This window comes from Phragmites australis, chromosome 13 (assembly GCF_958298935.1).
Source record: "Phragmites australis chromosome 13, lpPhrAust1.1, whole genome shotgun sequence".
NCBI classification, from domain to species: Eukaryota; Viridiplantae; Streptophyta; class Magnoliopsida; order Poales; family Poaceae; genus Phragmites; species Phragmites australis.
This window is the reverse complement of record NC_084933.1, coordinates 45001-65091: the sequence shown is the minus strand read 5'-3', so window position 1 is coordinate 65091 and position 20091 is coordinate 45001. Positions and strand designations below refer to the sequence as shown.

Below are 20091 nucleotides of genomic sequence, written 5' to 3'. Positions count from 1 at the left end.
CTAATATTCTTCTTATGTGATGGACTAATTTCTAAAATTATTCCAACCCTAGGTTATATGATGAAAAAGTGACTTCCTTTGTAATGCTCCATTTATATGCATTTTTATCATTTCATGTGATATTCTCTTTTTAATTCAATTTGAATAAAAATAAATTTAAACATGCACAAAACCTACAATCAAGAGGTAAGTTTACCAAAAAATCTTTCTGACGTACTCTGCGACGGACATATTGTTTTTTTGTGTTTGGATAGGTTTAGAGATAGAACTCAGAGATAAACTCGGTTTTGTATCCATGCATTATTTCATGTGATCAAAATCATCTGTATGAGGTGTAATCCATTTGTAACTCTGGTTGTGGTTCGGCAGCCTATATATATACATTCACGCAGCCTCGAGAGAGGTGACAACGCTTCCCAATATGGCATTAGAGCCTCTCTAAATTTTATCGACTCCATCTTCAATTCCGTGGGTTTTCACCCGCTGACTATTTTTCCTAGGTCGCTCGCATCCTCCTGGTGTGGGGCGACTTGGTATAGACTACTTTAGATAGTTGAATTTTGTTCGAATTCAAATTGAATTAAAACAAGAATATGACATGAAATGATAAAAATGCATATAAATGGAGCATTACAAAGGAACTCACTTTTTCATCATATAACATAGGGCTAGGAATAATTTTAGAAATTAGTCCATCACATAAGAAGAATATTAGTGAATTTTCCTAGATTTTTATAATTTATTTGAGACACTAACAATTGTTACAAGTTATAAAAGTAGCCTTTTTTAGAGAATTTTAGTTTAAAATATATAAAGGATTTTTTGGTGAATCCAACTAAAATGGGTTGCACATGGATTATGGAACACGTAAAAAAAGTTTTAATTTTTTTGGAGTAACAGAAGACCACCGTTTTGAAGAAGATGGAAAGCGAAATTCAAACGCACTGTTGTTACTGTTCATGCACGAGCCGGGCCATATTCGGCTGTGCCGAATACGGCACTGTAGCTGTCGGTGGATGAACACCGCAAGTGAGGATCCTGTGGGACCCCCTTTGAGATTCGGCCGGAGGGCTGATTCTGGATCTACCTCGTACGTGAGGTTAATGCGTGTGTATGGGACTTAGGCGGGACGAATGATCGTCGGCTAGTAGGAGTAAATGCACCAAGAATTTAGACAGGTTTCGACCGCACGGATGTGTAATACCCTACTCCTGTGTGTCTAGTGTGTTATTAATGCTCTTCGAATGCCTTTCTCTGGATCTCTAGCTCTCTCGTTTTTCTCTGTGTTACAAGGAGTTGCTGTTCTATCAGCTGTGTTCTTCTCTTCTAGGTCAGGTTGGGTTCGGTCAGGTGCCTCTTCTACGAAGTGCTCCCCCCCCCCCTTTTATCTACCGAGGGGGAGGCCCTGCAAGGTGTGCCCAGAACGAGGGCACAAGTTCCTGTAAATAATAAATGGAAAGCAACCATCATGGATCTACAGTTGATGTTATAGAGGGTTGAAAATGCATCCCTTGGACGGTCCCATCGGTCTTCACGTCCCAGCTTTAACAGGCGTAGGGGCGCCCACCGGTCAGCCTCTGAGTACTCTCTCATGCCCGTCTGGTCGGAGTAGGTCTAACACAGTCTGATGCAACAGGGCGATAGGCGATAAGCCTCAAGCCCATCGAAGATATCTTCAAGCTGTCTATCTCCATGGGCCCTGTAAAGGGACATGCGATGGGACCCGCCGCATTAATTGTTCTCACGCCTTCCTACCAGGCGGTGGCAGGGACTAAAGTACTCAGTACGACAGGCGTAGGGGAGAGTGGTTGGATGTGACCGTCCACACTCTCCCTTAAATGCAGCATCGGGACTCCCACCGATCGATATCTCATCGTGGAGTCCCTGCGGGGTCCACCGGCATGGGGCTTCTCGGGTCCTCGAGTCACTCTGGGTGCTCGGGGACCAACTGCTCTTGGCCCCGAGCGCCCACTCCCGGATCTGGCTCTTCTCGGTTCCTCGGAGAACTCTGGGTACTCGGGGACCAACTGTTCTTAGCACCGAGCACCCCCTTCAGGACTTGGCTTTTCTCAGGTCCTCGAGGAACTCTGGGTACTCGGAGACCAACTGTTCTTGGCCCCGAGCACCCCCTCCCAGACCTCGCTCTTGTCGGGTCCTCGGGGAACTTTGGGTACTCGGGGACCAACTATTCTTGGCCCCGAGCACCCCCTTCTGGACCTGGCTCTTCTCGGGGAACTCTGGGTACTCGGGGACCAACTGTTCTTGGCCCTGAGCACCCCCTCCAGGACCTGGTTTCCCTCGGGCCCACGGGGAGGTGGGCCCCAAGGAAAGGCGCCATGTGGCACCTGCGCTGTCCTGGCCTCGGGACTCAGGGACCTCCGGATCCCATATCATCGACAGTAGCCGAATACGGTGCAACAGTGCCATATTCGGCACACCGTGTGCCGAATATGGAATGCTAAAATTGTAAATACGATGATATATTATTTATTTTGGTAAATACAGTTACGTATTATATTGTCTAATTTTGTATTTTAGCCCGATAGTAGTCATCTGTAACACCTAAGTGGGTTGGCGTGACCAAAAGGGTTAGATGTTACAAATATAGTCAACGACGAGTTAATATCAAAATAGTATATTAAATTAGGTTAAAAAAATTCGGATACAATGGACTTAATTGGACCCAACTACTGCTTAATTGGTTATTAATTCCAGAGATTAGGAACAGGCTAGTTTGCTCTAATCGCCAAAAGATTAACCAATACTCCACCGTGCTATGTATATATGTGTATGTACGTATATTTATACATCCACACCTCTCTTAAGTACTCCCTCCAGTCTAAAATCAGTATCATTTTGGATTACGCGCACTCAACTATTTCAAACTTTAGCTACAAATTACTTTTTATATATTGAGTTTAGATTTGTTTCAAAAAGTATTTTCATAGTAATCTACTTTATATATGTTTTATGAATATATTAACAAAAAATAATAGTAGAAGTTGTATTTTAAGAAGTAATCCGTATAGAAGAATGCCATGTGCACCTATTCCCAGTACAAGGGGGCGATCACACGTAATATATACGTATCACTGCACTGCTGTAGTACTATCTCAATCTCATTCTGCAATAATCATAAGTGCAGTTATCACGCGTCTGAAAACGATGAAAGAATGCTTACAGAGGAACAAACCTTGCACCAGCACGTTACTAGTAAACTCCATGTTAATAACTATAAAGCTCATGTACAAAACTGTTGAAAATTGTCTGGCCAAAAAAGCACTACATCAATCAATGTTTTCGGCATATTCTTTTGATCGCCAAAAAGAGCCTGCAAAATTCAGCTGCTGCACATTGTAAAAAAGTTAGACCATCCATGCTGATGTCACTAATTTATTTTTGTATGATATTTACTATGTATACTTATGATGATCATCTAAAGTGGGCGGCGACAAGGGTGGAATAGCAGCTATATCAACATCCCAGACGATAGGCTCAACAGCTTGCAATATTTTCCTAGTAGATGCCTCAGAATCAGCTACGATCAACTTTCTTGGCACATTTCCAGGCCTAGTAGCATTTTGGCTTTGGGCGTTGGTTTTCTTCGGTGAGAGTTTATCATTCACAACAGGTTGGCCAGCTGCAATGACAGAAGTGAAGACACCAGATTCTCGCAAACCTTGAACAATTGCCTAACAAAGAGGATATATGTATATATTTATTTATAAGTACATGAGCATTAAATAGCACAGAAACTGATAGTGACTTCACACCAGCATTATTACGCACCATTGGGGTGTATATGCGAGTTAGCACTCCTTTCCTGAGAAGCTTTAGATTGAGCTGCTTGTCATTCCACACAACACGTTCATTGTACCTAGCCGAAAAGGAAAACAAAACAATTACAAAAAAACACACCAAGCATTGAACATCTATATCTCTGCAGATAATACATCTCATAAAAAAAGGAGCCAAAATTAACGCATTGAACTGACATCAAGAAGCAACCAGAATGGTGTCCAGCCACAGTGCAGGCTCCGGCATAAGTTTTGAGCCAATTGGGTCTACTCCCAGCCCACCCGGTGCGAGGGAATAAATTATGTTTCATATAGATATGTTCATGTGCTCCCTCAGAAAAATAATAAACAAACAGTATTTTATTCAGAAAACTAATAAGTCTGCAACACTTTCAGAACTTTTGAGCACGAGCCAAGCTGGTCCGGACTTGGGCCATGAGTTTCTAGGTCAGGCATTTCAAGCCCGTCTCAGCGTTTGAACACCTCTATATGTGATTTCATTGAGGTTAGTGTCTTGACCCTATAGGTTGCAACCAGGGAATCCACTTGTTGCCACGAGGTAGCAAATTATTTCATTGTTCATGGATGGGTAACTACGGCACCAATGATGGCTGGACGGCTCAGCTTTATATACTAGGATAGGTACAGATGGACTACTGTAACCTTCTTGTTTGATTGACAAACGATGATACAATGTGTTCTCTTTTATAAGGACAATTTGACTTCGACTAGAACCTTAAGAAACAATCACTGAAGTTAAGGAAACTCACCTCCAACACATAGAATTAAAACTGCTAAGGGAAAAACCATCTACATAAAGAGACTAACTTTTTGTATCTCTAACTTCCAAGTTTCAACTAATACAGTGCCAGCTGGCCTGAGTGAACAGTGCCCCAGCGCCTCTACATCATCACCCATAACAAGTAACCAAAGAAAATTACGAAAATTACCAGCGAAGCATTTCCTCTTCACTAGCAGTTGATGCAATTATAAAAGCCTGCATAGCAAACATTGAAGTTAGATGGAAGAAGAGACAGTAGCTAACTGAACATCCAATGGGAGTACAAACTAGGCAACAATTCCTAGCAATAAAGGTACTTATTGATATCAAACGAAATTAAGTTATCATCCAATTACATATGTTTCTTTTGAGCTTTATAACTACTTATAAAAGCATATTTACTTACTGCTCTGTCAAAATCCAACATAAAACATCTTTTAACATCTTCTTTTGTAGGCTTGCATCCACAGCGATCACGTCTAGATGTCAAATCTGAAAATTTGGTGTATGTATAGTGCAGAACTGCAGCCTCCTCCAACTTGATCTCACTGTTAGTGATGTGCCAACAATATTGTAAGAACAACTCTACTCTGAGATGTCTATAATTAAAACATAATTCCTATAATTGTCATTTTGGACATCAACACAGTCTCCAAAATGCAACTTTTGACCACTAATTCCTATTGTAATATTATAAGATTCAATATACTTATAAGTTATAATATTATGAAATAACTTTTTGAGAAAAATCTACACATGATTTTCATGTTCTTAATCCATCTAATATCATAATTTACCGTATGTCCCAAATGACAAGTATTTGTGACAGAGGTAGTAATAATGAATGCACATGAGAATGTATAAATGTATGTTATAGAAAGATCCTTACTTTGGGCTCTTTGCATAGTTATGCCATCTGTGTGCGCCATTAGGACGGAGATGGTCTTGAATTCGTGCAGCAGATTTTCCATTACCGTAAGTGAGAAAATAGTTAGGATTTCCTCGTGTTGCTTCCTTATACATGCCAAAGTAAGTATCTTTAGGGAGATGATCATAATTCTTCTTGAACATAGATACCTGGTAAGAAATTGCAATGCACAGAAGATTTTTCATTATGATCATCAACTGTAATAAGTCTGGAATAAAAATGTAGCTTCATTATGCAGTGATACTGCTCGTCTACTATGGTAGTTGCTGTAGGTTTATAAGTTGCAACTGGTGCAGTATGCACACAACCGCCATGAGTAGTTGCTAGTTGTATATGAGATGTTTCTCTTGCTAAAGATGATGACAAAGTGATCTATAAAATAGTTAAACACAACTAAATATATAAGTATCTGACATACACATGGCAAACCGCATGGCATGTATGAAGGATACAAAATATGTGATCTCATCAACATCTCTTGATCTATTGTTGTTCTTGGGCATGCTGGTGCATAGTGATCTATTGCCCACACAAGACATCCTCTATTTTGCTATTCTTTTTGTTTTGCATAACTAGATAAGTCCCCATGCATTGCAACAGATCTCAAATAATCATACCAGAAGTTCTAAACTTCAAAACAAAATAACATGATTTTCCCCACATAAATCTAGTGGGTTATTGGTGCTTTCAAAGGAAACTCAAAATTAGCACTAAATAAGCATACGAAACAACCATTCAAAAATACATAGCGCACATATAATTATCCTTAAATCCAAAATTGCTTATAAAATTCACATCCTATCTGCAGGCCACTGAAAACCGTATCACATGCCAATTCAATCTTCATAGAAGTAACAATTTGCTGAACAGGCTAGGTTCCATATCCAATAATACAAAAAAGACAAAATTTTAATTAGAAGCAACTGTCAAGGGAACTTAACAAAGTGTTCATAAATCTTGTCTAGATGAAAGTCTGACCAAGTAATAGGGAATGCAAGTCCAAACTAGTTTTCTGAAGCAAGGAAGACAATCACAAAAAACTAGAGTAGGAGTAACCTAAAGCAGGAATGGGTAAGTGAGGAACAAAGAAAATGATAGAAAATATCAAAGTACTGAAAACAGTAGTTGAGCTTTCCTCATAGATGCCTTACAAAGGTGTACAAAAACTACAGCATGCAATCATTCAAAGCAGTTGTTATAATTACATAAAATCCCAATACACAAAATGAACCAGTTAAGTGCCCAGCACAATTAGAGGAATAAAACCGTTCCCAGTTTTGAGCATGTGATTATCTAATGAGCAGAAAATGAATGCATAACTCGATGGTGCATTGGAAATTCAATATGAGTAGAGGTATTATTCTCGGATGCACGAGGTTGTGTCAAGATGTGGACAACAAATGATATATTAGCTGGAGCTTGAGGAAATAAAATAGATTAAAAAGGCTTACTTCGCTGAATGGATCTTTTATATTGTCACGCTCAACACTGCTTTCCTGTAGACATTTAATTTAGTTAGTACTTAGAAGTTTTGTAGAAAGACAGACAAACAGACATATGAATAGCAGTGCAACACTTCATTCTTGACTTTCTTTTGCTTACATAGTTTGGAAAAATAACCATGTCAGCATCATGAGGGACCTCGGCTAACAAACGCCTAACCGAATACTCAGCAGCTCCACCGGGATATAGTAACTCATCAGTGTCTAGATGTATGATCCAATCCATGCCAGCATCCTTCAACAAATAACATTGTCCTTAGTATATGAATGCCTAAAGAAAAACTAGAAACCTAAATTGTTGCACAGCAGCCCCATTGACTACCTAAGAAGTATAAATGAAGTTCAATCATTCACATAGCAGTGGAGGTAACTGACAAGAGACATACCCGTGCCATTACAATAGCCATCTCCATGTTGAGTGATTGCTTCACAAAGAGTTCATAGTTGCAAGGTTTGTAGAAAAAACCTGCAAGCCAGGTCTCGTTCCAGATTCGACTTCAGGCCAAGCAACACAATACATCAGAAAGGTGAAAGAACTGAGTCACAGAAATTCTATCAAAGAGCATGTCAACCTAGACACTCATTGGATGCTGAGCGATCAGCACTTTATGGTATAAATTTATACATGTGAGGTAGCATGTGGTGTTCAGCATTCTTTGCCCCGAAACCACAGGTATAAATTACAGGATACCAATGTTGCAGCATGATTTTTTAAAATGGAGCCCTTTCTTTATACAGTTCTGTTCATGAAAATGCCTTACTTACGGCACTCCCAATCAGCAAGACTCTCCTTTCATCCTTCATCGTTAATGGTTTGATGCACTCTGATTCAAGTTTGTATGGCTCCACCAAGAATCATGTGGCTTCAGTTCTCAATTTAAGAAATGAAATGCAGAAGAACTCTTTATGTGGTTGGTAACAGAAACGAAAATGGCACACACGCAACGTTCTTATCAAAGAATAAGCTGACCTCCGCGCCTGCTGCTCCTCAAGCTCCTTGGTTCTGTACACCACTTTTACCCCCTGCAGCGTGAAGAAAACAAAGGCACTCAAATTAGCGACAGAACAGAAAAATTGAAGAGCATCAAGAACATAAAATGCACTCAAAATTGGTCACCCACAGGAATAGACTCGAGGACCCCCGCCACATGGGGTTTGGCCGCCCTCCCCTCCACGAAGAGGAGGAACTGCGCCACGCCGATGACCTTGTGATAGAAGAGCCAGGGCAGGATCTGCTCCAGCCCTGCGGAGGTGCTCGTCTGCACGCATATCTGATGCAAGGCAAGGAACATCGTATGAGGACATGGCATCATCGCAAGGAACGAATGCGTGAATAAGAGGGGCACCTTGGGGTGGAGGCCTGCGTCCGAGTCGGAGGAGAAGGACCAGCCGCGGAGATAGGGGAAGGAGGGGGCGGAGGCTCCCACGAGGACATCGGCGCAGGCCGAGGAGGGGAGGGACGGTGGCGTGGGCTCGGCCATGCCGGGGAAGGCGTGAGAGGGCCAGCGCAAGGTTGGGTCGTCGACGCCGCCGCCGCGCCACTGGAGCGCGAACGCCAGGGCGGCGAGCGTGAGGGGAAGGGCTGTCAGGAGCAGGAGCAGGTGGCGCCACGCCGCGCCGCCGCCGCCGCCGCCGGAGGGCATCTAGAAGGCTGATCGATCTATCGAGTCCGGTTGTTGACGCTGTGGGTTCGTTCCCTTTTTTTTGCTACCCCCTGGACCGTTTGATTTGCCAGTATATTGGTTTCTCTCCTATCTCTTCTCTCCACTTAAAAAAGAAATAAGACGTGATCCGTCCGCGTGGAATATTCCTCTGTCTCCCCTCACGATTCCTCTGTCGAGCGTCAACTCCGGTCGAAGTTCTTGGACAGCCCTGCCATCGATCCCTGATTCCCCGCTCGTGGCTACGCTCCGCACGCCCGCGCGACCGCCGCACCTCGCTCTCCCCGATTCCCTGCCCAGGCTCCCGAAATCGCCGCGCCATCCCCATTCTCATCGCCTCCCGGCCCATCCTTATCCGCCGCACCGGATTCTCCGCTTCCCCGCCCGCAGCCTTCTCCGCGCGGCCCTGCCATCGATCCCTGATTCCCCGCCCGTGGCTACGCTCCGCACGCCCGCGCGACCGCCGCACCCCACTCTCCCTGATTCCCTGTCCCGGCTACCGAAATCGCCGCGCCATCCCCATTCTCATCGCCTCGCGGCCCATCCTTATCCGCTGCACAGGATTCTCCGCTTCCCCGCCCGCAGCCTTCTCCACGCCCCCACCCCCTCCCAGGGCAAACCGTCTTGGGCCCATGGATATTTCCCTACCGTCACCACCGCCGAAACAACCGCACGGCACAGCACCCCAACCGCAGTTGCCAGCTGCGCTCGCCATCTTCTCCGCAGCCCCCTATAAGTACCTCCGCGTCGAGGGCAGCACCACGGCGGCATTTTTTGGGGGTTGGATTGGAAGGCTCGCGAGGTGAGTAGAACTAGAACCGTCATGTGGTCTCGATCGATTACTGGTGTTTTTCTTAGCTTTCTTACTTCTAGAATTTCTGTTCTCAAATATGCCAACAATTTCAGCACCGCCAGAGCACCCTTTCTCCCCGATAGCCGGTGCTCCCTTTCTCCCCGACGGAGCACATGCACCGCCAGTCCTTCCAAGTCCTGCTCAGGTGAGCTCGCCATCCTCTCTTGTTGGCAATCCTCGTTTTGATTTTCGTGTAGCAGGTTTCTTGGAACAGATCGATTCGATCCATGAAATGGGTACTTAGCACCAGTCCTGGATGTTTCATTTCTTTTTTGCATTCTGTTCTTGCAGGGAGCAGTAGTCCAAAGTGAAACTTGAATCTCGTTTGACATAGCTTGAAGCCTCTCACTAACTCGCAAATATTAACGATGGCATCTGTTATCCTGCATGTTCGGTTACTGTAGGTATGATATACACAATTCACAACTATGTGCTCATGTATGTAACAGCATGTTGTCACTTGATTGATTCGAATATACTTTTGATGTACTGGAATTTGATTTTAAGATGAAAATTTTAGTTCACAAACTCATGAGTAACATGAATATTCATCCTGACCAAACTTATAGGTGGCAAATTTGCGTAGCAGGTTTCTTGTAACAGATCGAATCGATCCGTGAACTGGGTACTTAGCACCAGTCCTAGATGTTTCATTTCTTTTTATTCAGTTCTAAATTCGTGACATATATCCAAAATTTCTTGCATCAATCCAAAATGGCGGTGCTGAGACTTGCATTGGGTAGCTTTACTTAGTTTTTGCAGATACATGATTATTTTAGCCCATGTGTGGAGATTGTGAGTTTTTATTCATTGTGTAAGTGGTGCTCGGAGGTAAAGCCCGGTAGAAATTTTCATAGCTCACGACTCACATGATTTCCACCTGTGTAGTTTGGAATGGGTTTTGATTGAGTAAACAAAAAACAACAAGTGAATGGGTTTTGATTGAATAAACATGTGCAGGTGTGCTGGTGTGGTATATAAATTTACATGTTCTTAAACATTTATACTGCAAATTTGCCGACCCTCGCCGTTGCTGGTGAGCTCCTGCAGATCCTTGTCTCTGTTTGGTCGATTCCGATGTTCTTAGGGTGGGATTTGTGTGGCTGCATACTCCGGCTGATAAATTTATATGATTATTTTAGTTTTATATGTGCATGTGTGGTTTGTAAATTTACATGTCCTTAAACAATTATAAATTTACATGTTCTTAAACTTTAGAGGTGATTGAATATGCAGCATATACAGGTGTGGCTTAGTTTTGCCACTTCCACTCATGATTATTTTGGCTTTACTTAGTCCATTGCCTTGCCATTGCCCTAATATTTTTCACTATTTTATTGTCCCATTTCTAACCTTTTGTTTATGTTTTGTCAGTTGAAAACAAAGGGTGCCTCCCAGCTAAAGGATTACTGTACCAATTTAATTAAAGGAGTTTGCCGACACCAAACATGATCCTTTGTGGCTTGTGATAAGGTCAGTGTTAATGTTCTTGAATTTCTGGGTTCCTGAATTTCTGTAGCCATAGTGACTTAGTTGAGAATGCTTCTTAGTTGAGAATGGTTTCATTTTGAAAAATATGTGTTCTGTTGTCTATTTTTCATGCACTTGCACCACATAACCTATTCTCATCCTTAATAGAATCAAATCCAAGAACACAAAACCGTTCCACAATCTATGTTTTTTATTCTTATTTGTTATGTAGACAACCATTAATTCATCAAGATGAGATCATTTTTAGCTTCAGGTTTTTTAAGTAGGATTTTATTTAGACATGTTCTCGCTATTGCATTAGTGGAAATTCAAAAGGGAGTACAGCCTTTAGCCATCTCTCCGCACATGAGTGCAAACACTGTTGCCTATGGCGCCTTTTCATGCATTTCATCTTATGCCTTTTCATGCTTTTCATTGTCGTGAGTTTGTACAGGAAACGAGAGCTGGAACTAGAGTTATGTCGCTGCATAACAAACCTAAGAAGGCTCTATCGAATGAAATTGTCCCGCAGGGTACTTATTTCCACTATATTTTGTGTCATTTTTCAGTTGCTACATTAGTCCCTTATGCATCTGATTTTTTGCAGATTATATTTGCACAAAAAATGATCTTGATATTATTCTACCAATTAAAAACATGCCTTCTTTACCTGAAAAAGAAGTACTTGTGCTCATCGATGATGCTCTCGTAAACAGGAGGCATTTGGAATGCCTTATCCAACCGAGTGCATTTTTGAATGATGAGGTAATAAGTAAATATATTAAAAGCAAATATGCACAAATATTTACTTCTGTTATCTAATCGTTGTTGTTAACTTGCAAGTACAGGTCATAAATGCATACATTTGCTTATTAAGGGCTCAAGAGCATCTACAACGTAGGTCCGGTGGTACGGTCTACCTGGAGACTACTTATGTCTCAACCCTTCTGAAGCGGGATGGTGATAATAACATTAGAATGGATGATCTATATGCTGCACATGACACCATTGAAAATAGCACCATTGAACGAAGGGTGGAAAGATACTTGGACCATGACATGGTAAAAATTAACTTCTAATTTATGATTTTTCTTGTTAACATATATAAGTGCCTAATACTACATGTGCAAAAATTATTTAGGTATTTATTCCAATAAACATCAAGGGAATCCACTGGTATCTTGCTGTGATTGACGCCAGAAAAAGTGAGATACATGTGCTCGATTCGATGGGTCCTGTATATGATCGCGAAGACCTCAGTACCACTGTGAGTATTTGTTACTAAAAGTACTTCTTCTTTCCTACTCCCTCCGTCCCAGTTTAGAAAGTTTAACTATTTTATACAAAATTTATATAATAATAGCGTTTTTCAATAGCGATGTAAATAAGCAAATGTAGAAAGCTAATGTTGAGCGTAACTTTAGAGGGTGCGTAAATTTAGAGGGAGTACCAAAGAAGAAGTAAAATGCTGGTTCTTTAGAGGGTGCGTAACTTTACATTGCAGATTCTTTAGAACGTAACTTTAGAGCTGGTTCTTTAGAGCGTAACTTCTAAAGGGTGGTTCTTTAGAGCGTAACTTTAGAGGGTGCGTAACTTTAGAGGTGTCCTGCGTAATAGGAGGTGTCCTTTGGTGCTATATAATTGGAGGTGTCCTTTTGAGGTGTTGGAAGGGAGTAATATATATAAATAGCTTTGGCGTGTAACCTTTGGTGCTAATTTTTTTTAATTTATTATGTATAAATAGCTGAACGGATTGCAGAGGCAAATAGACATTGTATCGCAGCTCAAGGAGCTTAAAAACCACAAGTGGCAGAACCTTCGGGTTGCTTCATGGCCGGTTAGACAAATACAATTCGAAAAGATAATGCAGACATACAGGTACATCTCAAAAATTTGTTTACCTACAATTTCCTTTCACTGATTAAATGAATATGTGCATGACGTTCTTTTTTTTGATACTGTAGCTGTTCATGCGGTCTTTTCATGTTAAACTACATGGAATACTGGACAGGGGATGTGTTGTCCGACAATATAACTCAGGTATATCATACAGGGTCATGATAGTTTGTTACATGTTTAATCATATATTCTGTAAAAATTAATGTTATTATTATTGTGCAGGATGATATGATACAATTCAGGACAAAATTAGCTGCTATTTTGTTATCATCAGAACTAAACAAGAGGAAAGGACATCCGTTAGTCGAAGAGAACGATGAAGAAAGTGGAAGTCCAGATGATGTTGTGATGCTAAAAAATCCTCCTAATCTATGCAAAAGGTCACAACAATCCGTTCAATCTAAAGTCATGAATACAAATGAGTCTGCCGATGAAACTAGAGACCAGTCCTCATTGTGTGCCCTTTCCATGGTGGACATACCAATAGGCAAAAAAGAACTGACAGATGTCGTATGCAATTATATCATGTCAATTGATGATGCTGAGATATTAGAGTAAGCTTCTTATATTCTATTTATTAACAATATAATGTACTTTATTTCAATTCTTATATTCTTAGTCACAATTGATCATTTTACAGGACACAATGGGTGCAAAGTTTGAAGCCTTACCTGATTTGCTTAAGTGTCAAGCAACTCCAAGCATCATTAAAGATGGATCAACCCATGTCCAACACTTGTTTCAACTTGGGTGTTCAGATTCTCGCATACACAGAATACAAGATGTTGAAAAGTTCCAAGAAAATGGTTTCAAAGCACTATATGGACCTGCAATTCTGCGTGAGTTTTTATATTCTCCTAGGCACTCTTTGCTCATATTTTAAAAAACTTTGTTTTCTCCCAGACCTTATCTGATTTTGGACGAGACCCAAAGTATAGAAAAAAGCTTGATGTTCGAGAGTTGGTCAAATCGTTAGAAAGCTGGCCTTTCATGAACTATGATGTCTCACGTTGCAAATTTGTAAGACTGCTTCCCTTTGTCCATTGGTGTCGTTGTTTTTGCTATCTTAATGCATACCTTTTTGCATATTCTTATGCCATTTGCACAACATGGCATGTTCTTGCTTTTTGTGTTCGACCATGAGGATAGAACTATGACCGTACTGGACTCCAATCCTATTCCAGATTGGTATAAAGATATGCCATACAAGCAGTACGCACATAAAATTATTCATATTGCCAAGTATTATATGGTTGCCATGAGAGTAGCATGTCCTGGGTGGAACGACGATGTTTATAGATGGCAACATATAATCTCAGCTGGTACTCCAACGGACATATACGGGTAACTTGCTTTGAACGTCACTAGAAGCAATAAGTAATAAGTATGTTTATCTAACACAGAGTTTACAATTCATTCTACCATAGGTATTTATCTTGTTATTTCGTTTTGCAATTCATGTGCACATGGAATGGTAAAAAGCTACACGCACCAATATGCACGGTGAGCATATTTGTTTGTCGCACCGTCATATGTACATTTTAAGTTACAATACTATACTTTACACGTGAGATATATTTATATTTACATATATATATGATGCACGTGCAGGATGGCCAAGCACTAAGGAGGCACTTTTTGATCAGCCTATTGACGTACGACGAGAATTCGTGTCGACATGTAATACCTGCAGGTGTACGAGAATATCTTAGTCGTATCGTGGGCAAGATGATTTGAAAGAGATAGTTATAGAAATAAATCTATTTCTATAAACCTATTTATTTGTACTCAAAGTTAAGTTATAGTTGTATTTGAAATCCAAGTTGCAAGCTTTATCTGAAAGCGATTTTGTTATTTGTCATGAGGCTACGTACCTAGATAGTCCTATATAATTTTTTAACACTCGTTACAGCATACAAACAGAAAAATATTTCTTTAACAAAATTTTGATGCTCATTGCAACGCACGGGTAGATAACTAGTTTAATAAACAAGCTGTAAGGCCTGATCCGTCCTTCGAATATTCCTCAGCCCATCCGCTTCGCATCCGTTCGATCATGTTCGCTCGATCATCTACCCTCCTTTGTTTGCCCAACGAATTGCGTTTTGCGTCCACCTAACGAATTGTTCGCCTGCCTAATCACCCTCCCCTCTTGCGTGATCCCGTTCCAGTCCCCCTAATCCCTCCTCCTGCCCTCTCTCCAATGCGCTGCCGCCCGCTCTGTTCCTCCTCTGTGCCCATGCCCCTCCGCATGGTCAACTGCGCTGTCGCCCCTTCGCGCGCTGGACCGTGACCCCGTAGCTCGATCCGTTCGGCTCGTCCCCGAGTTTTGCCTTGATTCGGGCTAGCCTCCGCCTCCCCCAGCCGGCTGCTCTCCTCCACCCTCCCTCATCAGATCTAGCTTCCTCGAGGTCGGGGGCGGTCCAGTGGACGCCGCCGCCGCCGCCTCCTCTTCCACTACCACCAACCCCAGCGACCCTCACAGTCCGCGTGGATGGCGACGATGGCCATAGCGTCCGTGACGGCGGCAACCCACTTCATTCGCCTGGCAGGCACGGACCTAGGCCTCCGTAGCCGTGGCCGCCTCCCCACCGCTATGCGGTTCCAGCGCAAGGTGCTCACCACACCGCGCTCCTTAGGGCCGTTGAGCTCCGTCCCAAGGAGAAGGGCCAGCCTGAGATGATCGACTACCGTGTGTTCCGCCATCCGTTCGCCTCCAATCCTTCATCCCTAGCGGCCAGGCACAGGAGGGAGTTCAGAGCCCAAGGGCTGCAGTGGAACGTCGGAACAAGCGCGGCCTCTGGGCGCAACAGGTACAGGCTGACGGCTCATCGAGATCTGCGTGGAGGTGCGAGTTCTTTGGCTGAGCTCATTATGGGTGTTTTTGTGAGCGCGGTGCGGCGGGGTGCGGTGCAGGGACGGGGAGATCTTCATGTCGGTGGAGCCGGCGACGCCGGGACGGCTACGGGGAGGGGACACCGCGGTGGCGGGGGACTCGCTGGGGCAAAGGCAGCAGCTCAGCCCCGGGCTGCTCGACCTCCACGCATTCGATACCGAGCTAATCCCCGATGTGAGACTAATCAGTTGTATCTTTTTTTTTTAGTTGCTATTTCTGTTTTGGTGTTCTCGCGTGGCTGGGGTTTAATCATACTGTTTGAGAAAGTTGTCGATGTGGTGGATCTGACGTTCTGAATGTGAATGGAGGGTCATGGGATCGTGGAAACTATCACTTTTATTTAGTTTTTGAATTGATCAATGATTTGGAAAGCGAATACAGTGTCCTGGTCTTCTTTTAGGCGTACTATTTTTCATGTGCAGATGCTGGATTGTTAAACAAATATTCTTTTGGTAGAATCGTGATTAGATGTTGAGATGCAGCACCACATCAGTATATTGATTGTAGCTGTTGAATTGTTAAAAGTTAATTTGGTTCATTAGTTCAGATGATGCTATGCATTTTTTTTGTGAGGAGATGATGCTATGTATTTAATCATGTAACGATTTGATTTTAATCCTAACCTCTGCCCTGGCAATGTGGTATTGCAGAAAAGGATATCTACCCATTTCCACATTGACAGTTCTATAATAACTTGAGCTAAAGTTCATATTTTATCTATACAGTTTCAAGTGCCAGGGATGTATGATGGTGCCCAAAAGTTTGGCTATGAAGGAGGTTTGGATGATTCGGATCTGAGCTTCGTGGCAAATAAGCAGATGAGCAAGTCCACCGTTTTCGCTGAAAGTAACTACCTGAAGGCCTTCCCTGAGAAAGTGAAGGCAACGACTGTTGCTAAAATCAAAGTGGTGGTGTTCCTTTATTTTTGCTCCACAATTGGTGATAAATATTCCTTATTCGCTTAGCAGAAACTACCGTAACCTTTCCACTCTAATAGTTTCCATTGGACATGTCAAATGCAGGTGCGCAAAAGACCACTTAACAAAAAAGAAATATCAAAGAAAGAAGAAGATATCATAGACATTGAACAAAGATCAAACTCTCTGACTGTCCATGAGACTAAACTTAAGGTTTGCTTGTTTTCTTCTATTTGCAGTATTTATGGCCAATGTTCCTGAGAATACTGAGCTTCTGACAGTTTTCACTCAATGCTCAATATCTGGCATATCATTCTGCAGGTCGACCTTACTGAATATGTTGAAAAGCATGAGTTTGTATTTGATGCTGTGTTAGACGAAGATGTTCCAAATGATGAGGTAGGTATAAATTGCATACCCTTTTCATTAATGTTTTTTAAGTATTGTAAATTCATTCTCAGTCACCTGTCTTCATCTAATTTATAGGTTTATCGTGAAACAGTAGAACATGTGGTTCCTACAATTTTTAATCGAACAAAGGTAGCTTGTTTTGTTTATAGACAAACTGGTATACATCCGATCTTCTCTAGATACATCGTATATCTGCAGCATACTTGATATCATTTCAACTAATATTCTCCACTCAGGTAGTGGAAAGACGTACACCATGCGGCCCCTTCCACTTAAAGCCTCCCAAGATATCCTGAGATTAATGTATCATACATACTGCAACCAAGGATTTCAGTTATTTTTCAGCTTCTTTGAGATATATGGTGGTAAATTATTTGACCTTCTCAATGATAGGAGGTGGGTTTTCCCAAAATATGTTATTTTCAGGAATAGTGTATATCAGTGAGGCTGCTATTTCTCACGTTCTGAATGTGCATTGCTTCATGTAGTAAACATTGCATGAGAGAGGATGGAAAACAAAATGTTTGCATTGTTGGTTTACTAGAGTATAGAGTGTCTGATGTTGAAACTATCAAGGAGTTGATTGAAAAAGGCAGTGCCACCAGAAGTACTGGTACAACTGGTGCAAACGAAGAGTCCTCAAGGTCTCATGCCATTCTTCAGCTTGCTATTAAAAGACGTGTTGATGGCAATGACTCCAAACCACCTAGACCAGTCGGCAATTTGTCATTTATTGACCTTGCTAGCAGCGGGCGTGGTGCTGATACAACTGACAACGATAACCAAACAAGGTCACTTTCACAATTTTCATTCTCTAAATGGAACTCTCCAACTGAACTGCTTTTACCTTTGAAAGTATCCGAGTCCTTTAACCAAATACTTTTGAATTTAGTAGAGACCATCATATTTTCATTTTTCCCAATTTGGTCTTGAAATTACACGGTCTAGAGTTCTATAAAATTGTGATTGGGAATAGTAATTTATTTGAAACATTTGTTTCAGGTTGTAATCTTTTCCATGTTAGCATAATTGGCTTGATCACATAATTCGTATAGGTTTATTGCATCCAAAGGTGGTAAAAGGAATCAGTGGTCAATTTTGATGCATCCGACAGCACATTGCTTTGTTTCAAAAACAAATTTTGGTACTCACAGTGATAGTGTTCAACCTTTAAGCATAAATCATTGTTTAGAAGGCAATGGCATTTAATATAAAAGATTATGTAGTTTTCCTCGTAATAGAATTTTGGTGTGGAGATTGTTGTTTCAACACTTCTCTTGATCCCAATTGACTTATTTCCATGTGTTGCAGGAGCCAAAATATCACCTTGATTGATCAATACACGTAGCGTCATCATCGCTATGAATTTACTTCTTCATCACAAAGCCGTCGAGGTAACAATTCTCTAAATATGTACCTCTATCTTAGTTTGTTAACCAACATTCACAAAACCTCATATATAATAGTAGTCGCTCCTCTAGAGATGGAGTATTATGTTTAAACATTCAGTTATGGATATGACTTGGTCAGTCCTCTACTTTTGCATAACAGTGTTTGTGTCGGCACCTAACTTTGTCCTTTGAGAAAGCTCTATATCAGATACATGGTTCAAGAGTTCGTACAAATTTTTGCCTCCCGTTGCAACGCACGGGCAAAATGCTAGTCTATTCTATATATCGAGTTTGAATAATTTTGTACGTCATTTAAATACCATGAAATTGCGCTTTAAAGTTTTCACCATATTGCATTTCTATTATTAGGGCATGTTTGTTTGGGCTTCTGCTTCTGGATTCTCTGAAAAGTTGTGCTTTTGGCTTTTCTAAAAAGTCGTTTTTGAATTTTAGCTGTTGGATTTTACAACATTTTTTTGTTTCTTAGCACACTATTTCTCAGAAAAGCTACTCTCAGCTAGCTTCTCAGCTTCTAGTTCATTTTCTCATAAGCAGGCTTCTAGCTTCTTCAAAAGTCACTTTTCAGCAAACCCGTTTGTTTGGGCTTCTGGCTTCTGGGTTTCTGACAAAAGTAGAAGTCAAAAGCAGCCTAAAACAAACAGACCCTTAGTATTCTTGAGAAAAAGCTAAATAATGGTTAAGTGTTTCTTGGCCTCTCAACACTTGATATTTGGTGGCTTAAATGTGTGCCAAGATCCGTGCTCAATGATGACGACGACTATATGAAGTAAGAAAAATTCATACTTTTTTACATCATCCAACACCTAAATTTTTCTTTACGTTCTAGTTACAGTCACTTTATACTGAGGTTACAGTCACTTTTTTTATAACGACAGTGGCATACAAAGGAAGCGACATTTCAAATTGTAGCACCTGAGAGATCATAACTTTTTTAGCGGTAGTTCGAGAATTTCAATGGCATACAGTGAACCATATATTTTCAAATAACATTTGTTATCAAATTCGAGTGTTTTTTTTTTCATCATTAGACTACCACAAGATTACACCTTATAGTTTTCACAATATTAAATTTATTTAGTACTTCTATTGCCAAATTACATCTAACAATCCAAATTCCTAATAGCTTAACCTCTTTGCCGCTTAAAGGAACATTGTTGGTTAACTTAACAACATTAATTATCCATTTTAGTTCTAACACAAAGACAACTTCACTATGATGGCATCCCACATCACCCTAAAGCTTTTACAATCGGATGCGATGTGGACTACATCTTGTGTCAAAAGGGGGCATATGGACTACCATGGTGACACAATGAAGGTCAAGAACTTGGAATTTCTGATGGTAATAGCGGGCAGAGTCACTAGTTGGGCTGTTCATCTACTTCCTTTGAGATTATTGCAACAGAGGTGGGTATTATGTACCATATGTATACTGTACATATACAAATTGCATACGATATAAATGCTTCTTTCCCCTCTCTCCCCTTCATTTTTCTCTTCCCATTCTCTTTCCTCTCTCCCTCCTCTCCACCCCCTCTCTCACCTCTCTGTCATTTCTTGCCAT

At 41.4% G+C, this 20091-nt stretch overlaps 3 protein-coding genes across 3 annotated transcripts; 2 read left to right on the top strand and 1 right to left on the bottom strand.

Moving 5' to 3' along the window:
• Positions 1-3207: 3207 nt before the first annotated feature.
• LOC133888495 (glycosyltransferase-like At2g41451) lies at positions 3208-8731 on the bottom strand. Its single transcript, XM_062328768.1, has 11 exons — positions 8355-8731; positions 8130-8279; positions 7979-8031; positions 7395-7503; positions 7109-7243; positions 6958-7002; positions 5468-5655; positions 4985-5126; positions 4748-4794; positions 3790-3877; positions 3208-3692 (listed from the first exon to the last, which is right to left on the bottom strand). Exons 1-11 carry the CDS (start codon positions 8649-8651, stop codon positions 3414-3416), a joined length of 1533 nt encoding a protein of 510 aa, XP_062184752.1. The 5' UTR covers positions 8652-8731; the 3' UTR covers positions 3208-3413.
• A 570-nt stretch (positions 8732-9301) lies between these two features.
• On the top strand, positions 9302-12913 carry LOC133888296 (uncharacterized). Its single transcript, XM_062328482.1, has 7 exons — positions 9302-9471; positions 9927-9960; positions 11447-11525; positions 11600-11757; positions 11841-12053; positions 12134-12259; positions 12737-12913. The coding sequence occupies exons 1-7, from the start codon at positions 9302-9304 to the stop codon at positions 12911-12913; spliced, it is 957 nt and encodes a 318-aa protein (XP_062184466.1).
• A 2657-nt stretch (positions 12914-15570) lies between these two features.
• Positions 15571-19007, top strand: LOC133888293 (kinesin-like protein KIN-13B). Its single transcript, XM_062328479.1, has 9 exons — positions 15571-15739; positions 15783-15961; positions 16513-16698; positions 16810-16917; positions 17026-17103; positions 17191-17272; positions 17352-17511; positions 17604-17906; positions 18427-19007. Exons 1-9 carry the CDS (start codon positions 15571-15573, stop codon positions 18461-18463), a joined length of 1302 nt encoding a protein of 433 aa, XP_062184463.1. The 3' UTR covers positions 18464-19007.
• The last annotated feature ends 1084 nt before the right edge of the window (positions 19008-20091 follow it).

What these genes read in the sequence shown, in the direction of transcription:
- LOC133888296 (XM_062328482.1), top strand. Translation starts at nt 9,302, where the DNA reads ATGGATATTTCCCTACCGTCACCACCGCCGAAACAACCGCACGGCACA. An exon ending in ATTCACAACTATGTGCTCAT is followed by an intron (nt 9,961 to 11,446) that starts GTATGTAACAGC and finishes GAGTTTGTACAG; the next exon opens with GAAACGAGAGCTGGAACTAG. An exon ending in GTGCATTTTTGAATGATGAG is followed by an intron (nt 11,758 to 11,840) that starts GTAATAAGTAAA and finishes TTGCAAGTACAG; the next exon opens with GTCATAAATGCATACATTTG.
- LOC133888293 (XM_062328479.1), top strand. Translation starts at nt 15,571, where the DNA reads ATGATCGACTACCGTGTGTTCCGCCATCCGTTCGCCTCCAATCCTTCA. An exon ending in AAGATGTTCCAAATGATGAG is followed by an intron (nt 17,104 to 17,190) that starts GTAGGTATAAAT and finishes TCTAATTTATAG; the next exon opens with GTTTATCGTGAAACAGTAGA. An exon ending in GACCTTCTCAATGATAGGAG is followed by an intron (nt 17,512 to 17,603) that starts GTGGGTTTTCCC and finishes TGCTTCATGTAG; the next exon opens with TAAACATTGCATGAGAGAGG.
- LOC133888495 (XM_062328768.1), bottom strand. Translation starts at nt 8,651, where the DNA reads ATGCCCTCCGGCGGCGGCGGCGGCGGCGCGGCGTGGCGCCACCTGCTC. An exon ending in GGGTCCTCGAGTCTATTCCT is followed by an intron (nt 8,032 to 8,129) that starts GTGGGTGACCAA and finishes TTCACGCTGCAG; the next exon opens with GGGGTAAAAGTGGTGTACAG. An exon ending in CTCGCATATACACCCCAATG is followed by an intron (nt 3,693 to 3,789) that starts GTGCGTAATAAT and finishes CCTCTTTGTTAG; the next exon opens with GCAATTGTTCAAGGTTTGCG.